General features: G+C 48.5%; 1 protein-coding gene and 1 long non-coding RNA gene across 2 annotated transcripts; one reads left to right on the top strand and one right to left on the bottom strand.

The window, feature by feature from the left end:
* On the bottom strand, positions 1–9106 carry LOC148672450 (odorant receptor 131-2). Its single transcript, XM_088628178.1, has 2 exons — positions 7343–9106; positions 1–2625 (listed from the first exon to the last, which is right to left on the bottom strand). Exons 1-2 carry the CDS (start codon positions 8281–8283, stop codon positions 2562–2564), a joined length of 1005 nt encoding a protein of 334 aa, XP_088484304.1. The 5' UTR covers positions 8284–9106; the 3' UTR covers positions 1–2561.
* Positions 9107–9764: 658 nt separating this feature from the next.
* LOC148672449 (uncharacterized) lies at positions 9765–12640 on the top strand. The gene is made up of 3 exons (XR_015935784.1): positions 9765–11253; positions 11685–11740; positions 12083–12640. It is a non-coding gene; the product is annotated as an uncharacterized LOC148672449 (long non-coding RNA).
* The last annotated feature ends 1297 nt before the right edge of the window (positions 12641–13937 follow it).

Raw genomic sequence — 13937 nt, 5'->3', positions numbered from 1 at the left:
TCGGTTATAAATATATATACACTTTTATTGTTAAGACATCCAGGTGGATGCTGCACATTGGTGGTAGTGGAGGGGAGTCCCCATTACCTGAAAAGCGCTATGAGTGGAGTGTCCAGAAAAGCGCTATATAAGTATAAGCAATTATTATTATAATTATTATCCAGACACATCGCTGAAGAGACGTGTACAGATATCGGGGGAGCCTCTGCAAGCGATTGTCAGGGACTGTCGATTTACTGTACATCTCAGGACTCGCAACCCCTAAAGATACATTATTGCACTGGTGTCCTGTAATCTAAATAACGTAAATGTAATTTGTCATTAATGTCATGTGAATTTGATTTGCCATTGCCAAACAGGAAATGAGTCCTTTTCAAGAGCGTGATTGTACAGCTCGTGGCGGGACGTACCGTAGCTCTACATGGCGGCAGCCGTCAGGAGCCTTTCTGCCGCGGGGTTTTGAACAAGCCCCGGGGCAGGGCGGCAGTCCGCAACTGTCCGGTGCTTCTCTCCAACCGCAAACCTGACAAACTCCTCCTGGCGACGGCGGTAAATCGCCCCGAATATCAACAAACAAGGGGAAGACCAGGTCCTCAACGATTTAACGTAAAAACGGGTACATTTACGCCAAAAGCCTGTTCAACCCGACACGTTTTCCCTCTTCCCTGTTAAATGAAACTAGAAACGTCCTCACAAATGTCAATTCAGATAAGTTGTGTCGCCGCTCTCGGCCCAGTTTGCGACTGCTGATGTTGGGAAAATATTGATGCACAGGAAGTGGACGAGAGCTATTTCCTGTCTGCAGTGACACCAGTGCCAAATTGAAATATTTGTCCTCTTTGAAGGCAGGAGGGTATCTACACTTTTGCTGGTCTTGGCGGCAAAGCAATAGTGAACTTCAGATTCTTTCTTGCAAAAATAAGTTCAGCCTCTTTCTCTCAGTCAGCCCTAGCGGTATGTTGCAGGGATGAGTGGGATAATGATGTGTGAACATAGCTGCCTCTTGAGAACAATAAATAGTTCTGAGATTAATAAATGGTTGGTGCGCTTCACAAAGCTCTAGCTACATCTTAGTATCACAGCACAGGCCATGTGCAGACATAGAACTGCCCGAGATGCCAGTACTGGCAGATGACTCCCAGCACCGCACCAAGTGATCACAGTGGTTAATTGCATCGCACCTTCAGTAGTTTAGTTACTTAACTCTTCTCTCGGAGTGTTGAGTCTCTAACCTTTGACCTCCGGATAGCAAAATCAAGTTTGTTTTAGTTTGAACAGAAAGACGCTCACCATGTAACCCAGTAACAAGCCTCCTGCGGGGAGGAGGGTGAGGTTAATTACAGGCAACCCAACCCTTCGTTAACTGCCAGACCAGCGCGTCTCGCTCCTGTCCCAAAGAGTCCCAGCCCCACCTCTTTTATAGGGAGTCCACACTTTTTTTTTAGGGACTAAAAACCCGGAACCAGTTTGTACCTTCCCCGCTCTCTGTCACCGTCCAGAAGCTGGGCTCATGTTTGATGTTTCATCTGGGCAAATTCCGAAATGAAAGCTAAAGCTGATAAGATCCTGAGCTCAATACGCTCATAGCAACCTCTCTTCCAGAAGCTGTCTCATGTTGCCTACGTCAAGATCCGTCAGTCCTGGCCCGTGGACAGCAGATGCCGCGATCCATCTGATCTGCAACCCTGCCACTCTACGATGTGGAAACAGAAAGGCCAATGGGGGTTGTGGTCTCAGAGTTGGCTCCAGCGGGACCTCTTGATAGATCTTGATAGGTCTTGGCTCCAGCTGGACCGTTCTTTTAAAAAGTGGCACTCAATGCCACTCAAGATCCCTTGACCCTGGTGCTTTGATGGCGATTGTCGCCTTCAGCTGGAGACCCTCCATGGCTGGGCCTGCGTGACCCCACGCCCTCTGCAATCTCGATTTCTCGCCAGCCTTTCATCTCAGGGTCCAAGAACTGAAACCCAACTCTCCGCGTACACCGTTCCGCCCCCCCTGCTGGCCTGAACTAGAGGGGCTGTCAGAAAGACGTCCAGTGGCGGCGGCGGTGGTGGGAGGTATCCAGTCTTCCTGACCTCGAGATCCAGGGTAAGGTCTGAAGTTCACATTCCAGTACTTCTTGCTCGGTATTTTAGACCCGGAAAATGTCTGAATTTCAGTGCCGGTGGCGCAGATGTTTGGTTCAATCCAGGTAATTCCAACAGCAAGGCTCGATGGTGTAGACAGGAGGTTACGGAAGGGGCTCTCTCCTCTGTCCCTTTCTCCTGCCATGCTAAGAATGCCTCTTGCATTCCCCGACGTTTCGGGAATGTGGAAGGTCCCGATCCTTCCTGTCCTGCGGTGGGAATTGGAGCACTGGCCCTGCACTCTTCCCACGGAAAGAGCCCCATTCCGTGCTACAGACCCCCGAGACAAGGGCTGCTTGTGCAGTTTCCCTCTGCCTGGCAGCTGTGCGTCTCGGGACAGGTTTGAAACGGGATCTACCATTCCCTGCTTTCCGTAGTGAGAACCAGACGACGCCCGTCCGTCGCTCGGCGTCCGGTGATCCCTCTGTCCGGCTAGACGGGCGTCTGCGGCGACTCCACCGAAATCAGCCTCTGTGCAGCCGTCATGGCTCTCTCCCTGGAAGAAACAGAGGGACGACCCGTGAGACCCATGAGCCTCCAGCACGATCTGGGAGCGGGGTCGCTTTCCCTAACTCCTAGCAGAGGAAGACCTTGGCTGTGGCCAGAAATAGCAACCCTCTTCCCCGACAACCGCTCCACCTGTCCCCCAAAACTGCAGTGTCCCCGTGTGAGTTTCTGTCCCACAAGGGGGGTCTCATCAAAACCATTCTTTTGGAGTTTGGAACTTGATGCTCAGTTTCATCCAGCAGTCCAGAGACACGCTGGTAGGTTGATGGGCTTCTGGTCCTGGTGTGAGTGTGTATTTGTGTCTGTGTGTGCCCTGCAATGGACTGGCATCCTCTCCAGGGTGTACCCCGCCTTGTGCCCATTAGTTGCTGGGATAGACCCTGGCTCCCCCGCGACCCTGAATTGGAAGAAGCTGCGTGAAGATAGATGGATGATTGTTCAAGCGGGGAGCGGTGTTAGTGTGCTTTTCAAAACAAAAGCTGCAAAGAAACACACAAATGTTAATTCCACGCTGAAAAGTCCAAGAAACACAACGTCTTTGCTCTGGAGCTTTCTTCTTCAGCTGTGAGGGAGAGAGAGGAAGGCCGAAGGGATAGAAAGCACAGGAGAACAGAGGACCAAGCAGGTGAGAACAGAAACAAATGACGGGAGATTTGGAAGAGAGCAGTGAAAAGCTACATTCTGTAAATGGAGAGGATCTAAAAGCAAGTCAGTCGGTTACTGAGAGGAGGGAGAAGGTGAGATCCATGTTAAGGATGATCTTGACTTCTGATGCTATTCTGGAATAGAGCCCAGAAAGCTTTGTGAAGGGATGCTGAGAAAAAGCTCATAGAAAATCCTGGCCAGGACTGGTGAAGTGGGGAGCTGTCAGCTTAGACCTGTGATTCTCACTGCTCTGGCATGTTCCCTGAGACTGTGCTGATATTTGTCTAGCTTTGAGCATTTAGCAGACACGTATCCACAGACTAGGCCTGTGAATGTGGGATCCACTCAGGAGCATGACTCCTGACAAGCATGAGGTGAGGAAGCCTCCTCAGGGCACACAACTTTCTATGTAAAAAAACAAATAGCGTCTCTTGAACACAAAAAAGCCAGAAAGAATTTATTTGGGTATAGTTTTGCCCCGTGTGGTTTAATTTGAGTATTGGTTGGAAGAGTTAATAACACACGAGAGAAACTGAGAAATCTTCAGAAACATACAGTAGGAGTACAGATGGCTGTGCTGTGTGGGACGACTTCAAGGGACAGACCACAAGGACATTCAGTGGACACCCTAGGAGTCCAGGGCTGAGCTGAGCTGTGGGCCTCCAACCCAGAGCCCCCAAAAACCGTTTTGTGGGCAAGCACATTGCAAGGGATCCACTCTGTTAGAAAAAACACTTTTTTAATTTTATTTCTTACAACTCGAAAACTCCAAAGTCTAATAACAAAAATCACATCTTTCATCTTGGTGAGTTTAACCGCCAGATAAATGCTCAGTACGGTTCTGAACAGATCCGTTCCAAATGAGTCACTATACAAAGTTTCGCGTCTTTATCTTGATGATAAATCACGTGATTTAAAACCACGCCGTCTATCTTGGTTGCGGGCTTTTTCTTAACGGCAGTATATGGTACACAGTTTGTGATAGTTTGCGTTCGATGATGTAATTCAGGCTTGTGAACATCTGCGGATGTGTTTGTTAAAATCCCTCATTGTGTGCTGTGGGATTTCTGCAATGTTTGCACTATAATGCATTTATTTCTAGCCACATGCTAGTGTTGCTTCTAACTTGACTTGAAAGACGTGTTTGTCACGCATAACAGACTGAGATATGTGTAGCTGGAACTCAGGAAAAGTGAGGGCAAGCAGAGAGGCAGACATGCCACAGTGTGACAAACTACAGTGTTCGCTCTATGTAGCTGTACGAGTCCAGCCAATACTATCAATTTCCCATTCTGACATTGACAACTTCAGATTCTCAGCCATCTCCAAGCCATTTAAGAGCAGAAAGCAATGTAATGATTGGTTAACCCAATTCAAATTATAATTATACAGCACTGTGCCAATGAAGCACTCGGCTGAGCTACTGAGACACCAAGGGTTGGGAGAAGATTCTCCTTTAAGGCAAACAGACCCAGTAAACTTAAAAGCAGGAGTGGCCAGTCCTGGTCCTGGAGAACACCATCAGGCTGGTTTTATTGATCACGCCTCTTAAGTCTTAAAACTCGAGGAATAACTGTCTGACCACTGAACTGATAAGTTCATATAAGTAGTCAGAGGCTGTTTGAAATAATCTTGAACTCCAGTCATCCCAAAGATCTCTGTTCCTGTCTTAAACTGATTAACTTTCTCTGTTGATGAAAACCCACGTGTTCCTACTCGCCACAGATTTGGAACAGAGTCAAGGTGGTGTATCGGACCTCCTGGACTGTGGGTCTTCAGGACCAAGAGCAGGAATGGCGCCCTTCCCATCCCCCATTTGCCCCGTGTCCTTGCAGTGACAATCCAAGGTCAGCATGGCGTGCCGTGTCTGAGCAGCACTTTCCCATAGCTGGGCGGCACTGAAATCGTTATTCGTGGTTTTGTAGAGAACGGATTCCCAATTCCAGTGCTCAGGACCCCCCCCCCGAACACCACCTGTGCTTCAAGTTACAGAATTAAATCTTAATTGAACTAAATGAAAACCTAATTTAATGGTGATTCATCTGAGCTCTTGTTGTTTGACCTCTAAAACATGTTACATTAAGCTTCCCATGAGAGAAGGCCATTGAGCCCATCTAGCGTGTTTGCTAGTTAGTAGTTCACTGATCCATTGATTCTTCAAAGAAACTAGGGTATTGGCTTGGCTGGGCAGTCTGTTCTACACTCCCACCACCCTTTGTGTAAAGAGGTGCCTGCCCATCTTGATTGAAGGATCTCATCCAGCTCTTACTTGAAAGAAGCCAGGGTATCGGCTTCAACAACATGGCTGGGCTGCCTGTTCCGCACCCCCACAACCCTTTGTGTAAAGTGGTGCCTCCCATCTTGATTGGAGGGTCTCATCCAGCTCTTACTTGAAAGAAGCCAGGGTATAGACTTCAACAACATGGCTTTGCAGCTTGTTCCATGCTCCCTTCACTCTTTGTGTAAGGAGCCTCCTATTCTAGGTTTTAGTTGTATTTCTCCATAGTTAACGCGTGTGCCCTTTGGTTCATATGTCACTGTTCATTCTGAAGAGGTTCCGGGGGTTGACTGCACTGAAACTGAGTTACACAGTCGCAGAAGCAGAAGACATTCAAAAGCTTATTTTAGTGGATAAGCCTCCCTCCATAGGAGGAGAAAATGGGCTTCATTACTCCAGACAGGATAAGAACTGCTACCAGTGGAATTTCATCTGGTTGCTACTTCTAAATGCCTCTTTAAAAACACATATTCAAAATGGGGATTTGTGTCCAGATCATTTTTGCATCAGTGTTGCATCACTCTGAAAACAAACAAGCTTTTCAGCAAAAAAAATCCTTGTGATGAATCATCTCTTAAAAAGAACTGAATCAGTCCTATTGCATGGCGGTTGTTTTTATAATGGATGAATTTCCTTGAGATTTCCGTAAACAAATTAAAACTTCAATCTCCTTTCTTATTGACAATCTCTCCCAGTCTTCCACAGCCACCCAAATCTGAAACAATTACAGATATTTGCAGATTGCAGATAATTAGCTTTCACTACCCAGTTTTAAACGGGTGTAGTTTTACTCGCCATGACAGCAGGTCAACAGTCTTAATGTTTTAACGGAAGGGGTGATACGTATGTAAATAAAATAATGAATAAACATTGTAGACCTAGGGCTGCAAATTCAATTTTTGAGTTCTTTTATGTGTAACACATAAGCAGGACACTGTGTGGGTGTTCAGAACCTTAACAGGAACCATCTCTCCCTCTGTTATCGTTTAATTTAGGCTGCCCAGCCACAGCTGGACGAGACCTGGCATTTGGGACAGGAGTTACTTCTTTACACAAAGAGTGGTAGGAGGGTAGAACAAGCTGTCCACCTGTTGAAGATGATACTCTGGTTTCCTGCAAGAAACAGCCTGACGATCTTTGCATCAATCAATCTACTAAATACCAAACGAACCAGATGGGCCTAGTGGCCCCCATGTGTTTGTGACATTTATGTTCTCACACAGTTAAAGTATTGGCAAATATCCAATCTTTTTTGCTTGCAAATGTTGTGCTGATGGCTACTTCAGTAGTAGTAAGAATACAGGCGTGCATTTAATGGAAAGTTTAAAGAAGCCGATCTGAGCTTCTGAAAAGTCTAAACTGAGCTAAATTAGTAAAATTCACACTGTGGCCCCAAGAGGCCCCTCTGGTGGTATTTACTGTGAGTCAGCTGCCCTACAGCTCTGCTTTCAGTATTTGAGTATATGGAAAAGTATAATACAGTATCCATTACAGCATAATAGATAACACCGCCAGTAGGGGTCAGTATAGCAATTCCTGTTTAGATCTGGTGGTTCTTGTAGGGTGTGATCTCTTCTGAAGCCCCTCCACTGGGGGATCCATCCATGGGATTGGGTGTGGGGGTGGACAGAGGGCTCCAAGTTTTTTAACTCCTCCACACGACCCTGCCCCACTACCCAAGGACAGCGCCCCCTTGAGCTGGGAGGAAGTAGGACACCCCCCCCCTTCTTTCTCCCCATGCCCCCCTGTCCCGCCCTCCCTCCCCGGGCCCCCGCGGCCTTACCGGGGCGGGTGGCGGAGCCCGGGCCGGGCGGCGCGCACCGTCCACTCCAGCACCCCCTTCAGGTTGCAGTAGAGGCAGGGGAAGCGGTGGTGCATCTTCTCCAGCAGCTCCTCCTTGCGCAGGCCGTAGATGACGGGCGCGATGCACTGCGCCAGGCTGAAGAAGGCGAAGTTGACCACCCCGAAGAGCTCCTTGGCGCCGGCCTGCAGGTGGCCGGCCCGGTTGAGCAGGTGCAGGGCGAAGTTGACGAAGGTGGGCAGCAGGTAGACGGCCAGCTGGGCGCCGTGCATGACGATGGTCTTGCGGCCGATCCGGTTGCGCCGGCTCAGCACGCCCAGCCGCCGGCCCTCCAGCAGGATCCGGGCGTAGCTGAAGAGGATCAGGCCCGTGCAGAGGCTGAGCAGCACGATCTTCTGGACCTCGCCCTTCTTGAGCTGGTCGCGCCGGCAGGTGCTCGGGTCGGCGGCCACTGCGCCCGGCGGCAGGAAGAGAGAGAGCGGGATGATCAGCGCCAGCGCCCAGGTGCCCAGCCCCAGCAGCCAGGGCCGCTGCCGCCCGCAGAGCGCGCTGTACTTCAGCGGGAAGCAGATGGCGCAGTAGCGGTCCAGGGCCATGGCGGTCAGGGTGAGCAGGATGTTGGAGGCGCTGGTGACCAGGACGGTGACCAGGGTCAGGCAGGCCCCGGCCGACAGCCGGGCGCCCAGGTAGATCTGCAGGTAGAAGGCGCTGTTGACCCCGAAGTAGACCAGGCCCGAGAAGAGCAGGTGGAAGACCAGCACGAAGCGCGCCTGCCCGCGCAGCTCCTCGTCCCGCAGGATGGTGTAGTTGATGATGAGGTTGATGAAGGCCAGCAGCAGGAAGGAGACGGCGGAGGCGCAGGCCCGCACCGAGGCATACTCCTGCCCCGTGCCGTTGCCCAGCTCCTGCCCCGTGGCGTTCATGGGGGTGGCTGGGGGTGTCTCCCACGCTGTCCTGGCTGGGGGGTGGGGGGGTTGCTTGCTTGCTTGCTTGCTTGCTTGCGAGGTCGCCTCAGGAACGGGGGAGCAGGTGGCCTTTCTTGCGCCTCATGGCTGCTGGGTGAACTCCACGGCCCGCGCTCCCCTCCGCTGCTCGCCGGCGGCCCGCCTGCCCGCGACTCTGCTGCCGTCGGTGCCTCCTGAAGCCTGCGTCGAGCCCAGGGCCGCTGCCGGCGCTGTTCTGTTGACGGGAAGGTCTGAGCACTCGCTTACATGAGCCGGGAATCCTCCGGTGCCTGTGGTCCCTTCTCCACCGACACCGCCGGTCAGACGCTGGGAGACGGGCACGGGCGGCAGAAACAGGTCTCGCAATCACAACAGCCAAGGAGCAGATAAGCAGCGACGATCTGCGCTCTCTCCCTCTCTCTCGCTCTTTCACACACTGATCGCTGCTTCCGTTGTTGTTGAACCCTCCAGCGCGGCGCGAGCAGTCATAACAGGAGCGCGGACGAATTGCTGAGCTCAGAGGAAGAGCGCACACTAGCGCTGAGCACCGTTTCTGGTCTCCTTTGATCTTCCTCCCCCTGACAGAAACCTAGTAACAGTGACAGGGCCCCTGAGGAGGCTGCTGCTGGTGATGATGATGATGATGATGATGATGATGATGATGATGGTGAACAGGTCAAGGCTCACAGTTCATGAGAGCACATAGAGAAGTCTGCTGTAACAAAATGAAAGCCGGCTGTTTTTGTTTTTGGTTGATATTCCTAAACGTAGGTATAGGGCGGGGGTGGAGGTGTGAGGGGGGTGGAAACAGTCTTGATGAAAGGACGCTATATAAAGTTCACTTGTAGCCCGATAATAAAACCGTGGTGGTGAAGGGGGGAGGGGTGTCTGAGATCCTGTATTTGAACCTGAATTTGCAGAAACCTCAACTGTGTAAATTGTAGGTACTTCCCAGAGCATGGGGATAACCTGTTTTGAGAGAAGCAGAGAAGAGGAAGCCGCGAGACAAAAACAATATGTGCAACGTGACAGAATTTTTTTGAAAAAAGCTGGGAAGCCGGTGAGCTCCGCGGGGCCTGCTGGGCTGTGGCTCTGCGCTCAAGCTGCAGGCTGGCGCAGTTCCTGAGAACACGCAGCGCACGCCGTGGTACCTACCATGGAAATTTTCTGGTGATTCACGCCGCCACTCAGAACGAAAACTCCAAATTAGTCAACACACCCCCCCCAGCCTGCCTTCAAACAATAGCGATTGAAATTAATAAATCAATTTGACATCTAGACTCTTTCACCTCTTAACGAAGTTCCCGTTGGCTTTCAGCTCTTTCTTCTTTGCTGTCGGAGCAGATGAGGCTGCAGATGAAAGGGCACTGTCTGGCTCCTCCAGACCGCTGTGTGATAGTTCAGTAGCTGAGTGCGACTGAAATTGTGTCCAGGTTTCTCCACAGGGCCCATCCCCCAACAGGGAAGCCTGCTCCAGACCCCCACCACTCTTTGCGTAAACACAAGGTTTCCGTTCCCCTTCCTTGGTTAATTCTTTTATTGTCCTTTGTCCTAGACTGAAGAGATTGAGCTCCCCTGTATATGACGGTTCCCTGAGGCCAGGAATTTTTCTGAACGCTCTTCTTTGAAAACCTGAGCTTTCTGAACTGCGCTTGGCTACAGTGTCTCCACGATTGGCATCACAGTGCTTTGGCTATTGGCTACAAACTTTACTTTGTTCTCGCCCGGACTTGTGTGGCACTGTGTGTTTTCTGAGCTAGTCTGCAACAAGGAGGCTGAGAGTTGGGTGTTGGACGTTTCTCCCTATCTCAATGAGAACTAGTAAATGAAACTTTTTTTTCCCCTGAATTTCCCATTCTCAGGTGTCTCTCGGGGTGTCGGCCTGGCAGCTCACCCATCTGGGTCACGGTCCTGGATCGCAAACCACGAAACCTGACGTCCTCAGAAAACGGACTGCAGACAAGACGCCAGTCCCAGTCTGCCCGGTCTGCCCACTCTGCGGCCTGCCTGACCGAGTGTAGACCCCGAGTGTAGGCTGGGCCAGACCTTGCTCCAGCAGGCTGTTGTCCATGTTCCTGCATTTAAAACACGTTAGAAAGCCCTTCCTTTTGTAAGTAGAGTGGAGTGCATGTAACGCCAACACCTGGCACAGTACATTTGAGCGCTGCACTGCACTGCAGCTTGGCTTTGTGCCTGTCGGCTTGCACAGGGTCAGAAAGGAAGCTGATTCTTTTATGCAAATACCCTGAAGGTGTGAGAAAGGTGAACAGTTGAGCTGCGGTTCAGAAGGTGGTGTGTGTGTAGCAGGTTGAGTGCCTCCAAGCCAAGTTAATGTTCATTCCTCTCACTGTACATGTGACACCAGGCTGAGGTATGGCCTATAGTATTGTGGTATATATCATCACCTAGTGGTTACTGAATGCACATTACTCAGTTTGGACCTATGAAAGGACAATGGGAAATTTGGCCAGGAGACTGGGGTAACACCCCTACTCTTTTTTAAAAGCATCCTGGAATTTTTAATGACCACAGAGAGTCAGGACCTCAGTCTTCCATCTCATCCAAAGGACTGCACCTCTTTTAAAGTATAGTGTCCCTGTCACTATACAGAGGCATCAGGACCCACACAGACCATAGGGTAAGCACCCCCTACTGGCCCCACTAACACCTCTTCCAGCAGCAAGTCAGTGTTTCCCAGGAGGTCTCCCATCCAGACACTGACCAGGCTCATACCTGCTGAGCTTCAGTGGGTAGCCAGTTGAGAGCTGCAGGGTGATATGGCAGCTGGCATATTTTCTTTTACATTTTCAGATTTTCTTCACAGGTTCTTAAATTCAGATTTACTTCAGGCTGAGCTCTTGGCTACATCACTGTCCAACACCCCCCACCCCCCCTTTAAATTTCACTAAACATTTACCGACCAGTTGAATCATCAGTTCTACAATGGAGGTAACTAACAATTACTTGAGGTAACAATTACTTGATCTGTTCTAGCCTGTATTAAATGTCATGACCTGCTAAGAATTAGGTTCCGAATAAAGTGAAAATAAGTGTCAGTAATCCTGATGTGCTATCAATCACATTGAATTTAGAGTCCACTGCTCAACAGCGCCGTCAAGTGAACAATCTAAAAAGGTTGTGCAGTGCCGCCCTCTAGTGAGATGTCCCGAGAATGCAAATTCTGTGCCTCGTTTTACCAGATTTGGAAATTTTGCATTTGAATATCCGTATTTGAATACTGTGTGAACAGTCAAATTAAATGTCTCCAATATTACACTGTAGCCCATTGCATTCTCTCCAAAGAAGGCTTTTAACTAGCATGTCATGCTACAAAACTAAGAAGTAATCGGTTTATCATTTTCTCCTTTTTAAATAGTTAGCAATTCAAAGAACATTTATAGTTTCAACTCGTCTGTCAAGCACCATGTTAAAAAAGGTTAGAATGAGCAATTTCCTTCATTAAAGACCATTGTTGTGCTGTCTATTTTAAGCAAATGCATAAACCTGGAAAAGTATCAGGAAATTGGATTATATGTTTTGTTAAGACCACTATGTAGTAAATTAACTAAATTAACTATGTAGTTAATACCAGAACTGCAAAACAACACTAGAAATGCTACCAGTATCTCACATACGGACTTCAATAATATTTGAAAATGTTTTTATTTGTTAACTAAACAACATCTGAAGATAATATATTCCGTAGTGTGTTTGAATTGAAATGTTTTTACAATTAATGGATCCACAATCCCATCCATTTTCCGACTGCTTTATCCAGTCCAGGGTCTTGGGGGAGCCAGAGCCTAATCTGGCAAGCAATGCCACAAGGCGGGATACACCCTGGATGGGACACCGATTTTCCCAGAAGCCAATTAGCCTACCAGCATATTTTTGGACTGTGGTAGGAAACCAGAGCACCAGGATGAAACCCACACAAACATGGGGAGAGCATGCAAACTCCACACAGACAGTACCCCAGGGTTTGAACACAAGGGTAGCTCTGTAATGTTGCCCATTGTGTTAATTTGATTGCTGAATCCTAGCCAAAGATGCTATTGGAATAAGTTCTCCCGGGACTGAGGGTTTTAATGATATAATGAAATGTTCAGTAAAGTGCAATGATCACCTGGTAAACTAACAAAAAAACAAACTTTTAGCCTTTTCTCATTACCTAGTAATAACTACAATTCACATTTCACTTGCACATTACAAAGTCGTATATATATGTAGATTGAAGTTGAGAAAGTCATACATTTCAATAAACATCTACCTACATCTCTGGTAATATTTACAAAGCTACCCGTGGCTTCTCAAAGGCTCCTTTCACTGGCACAAACCAACACAGACACAGCACTAACAGATACGGTGGGTTTAATTGTTTATGCTGTTTGTAGGTGCGCCAATTTCATAGAGTTTTATTGACCCTATATACAGAAAGGTTTTTAAAAAGAGAAAATATATTCACTTATAGGTGAATCGCAGGCTGTGTGCAAGACCCGGGGCTGTGGAATGCTTTTCCCAAATACATGAGCGAAATCTGGCACTGTTTTAGTTGTGGTTCCACTCCCATCCCAGAGTTTTAAGTCTCATTCTTATTAAAAAAATATGCTTTTTGTTGTGCAAAGGGCCATGAAGGGTATTTGGGAAGTAAAGATTCTTATCTAATAAGAATAACTGAGCTTCAGAACAGGATGTTATTAATTCCCTTTTACAGAGTTAGACTCTTATCCGAGTTGACATTTTGGCCCGTTTCTGATTTTCAAAGTTTAACAAACAGGGACAAGGCTGAGAATAAGGCTTATTTGCTAAGCAGGGTAAAATAAGTCATAGCAACACGGCGTCAGTATACAGGTCAGCTGCATGAGTGGCTTCCAGTGTAACCGTTAGAAAACCAAACCATTTACTAAACCAAATATTTACAGCGTAGCTTACTGTACCTCATCGCTTACTAACCAAAACCTCCCTGAAATAATTATTTCTGAAGCCACACCAGGTTCCATAAAATTTCACTGAAAGAGAAAACACACCACGGGCTCTAATCTACTTTACCCGAATTCCTGTGTCCGTGAGCCCGGAAGCCACATAAGGATTTCTGAGCCAATCAATCGTTTTGATCATTCGATGGATCAATTGATTAGACAGCCCCATAAAGAATCTGGTTACTGGTTTCGGAACTTGAAAGGTCCCCCTGCAGTCATAGCTGGCACTATTTGTGCTTCGAAAGTGCTCAGGCAACAGTGCAGGGCGCCATGGTGCACGTGCCAGCCAAGAGACGTGCACACAGGTGATCGCAGGTGATTTCTGCAGGTACCGTCTGGGTGTGGACTTACTTGTGCAGGTAAGGAACGTCAGGGAAGGTATGCTTAAGCTCTGCAGTGCACAACTAATACTGTTAGGATCTGGTCATCAAGCCACTAAAAAGGTGTTAAAGCGGCTCAGAGTTCAACAAGCAACACAAATGATCCCTGGCCTCAGGGTCCTGTCGTCTATGGACAAGTTGAAGAAGCTTCATAGATGTTTTGGACATAGAAGAGGAAACACTTCCTCTTTACTCGAAGGGTGGTGGGTGTGTGGAACAGGTTTCTCAGCCAGGTGGTTGAAGCCCAAACGATGGGGACCTTGAAACGATGGAT

The sequence above is a fragment of the Lepisosteus platostomus genome, chromosome 4, assembly GCF_059453375.1.
Source record: "Lepisosteus platostomus isolate fLepPlt1 chromosome 4, fLepPlt1.hap1, whole genome shotgun sequence".
NCBI lineage: Eukaryota > Metazoa > Chordata > Actinopteri > Semionotiformes > Lepisosteidae > Lepisosteus > Lepisosteus platostomus.
This window is presented reverse-complemented; position numbering and strand designations above follow the sequence as displayed.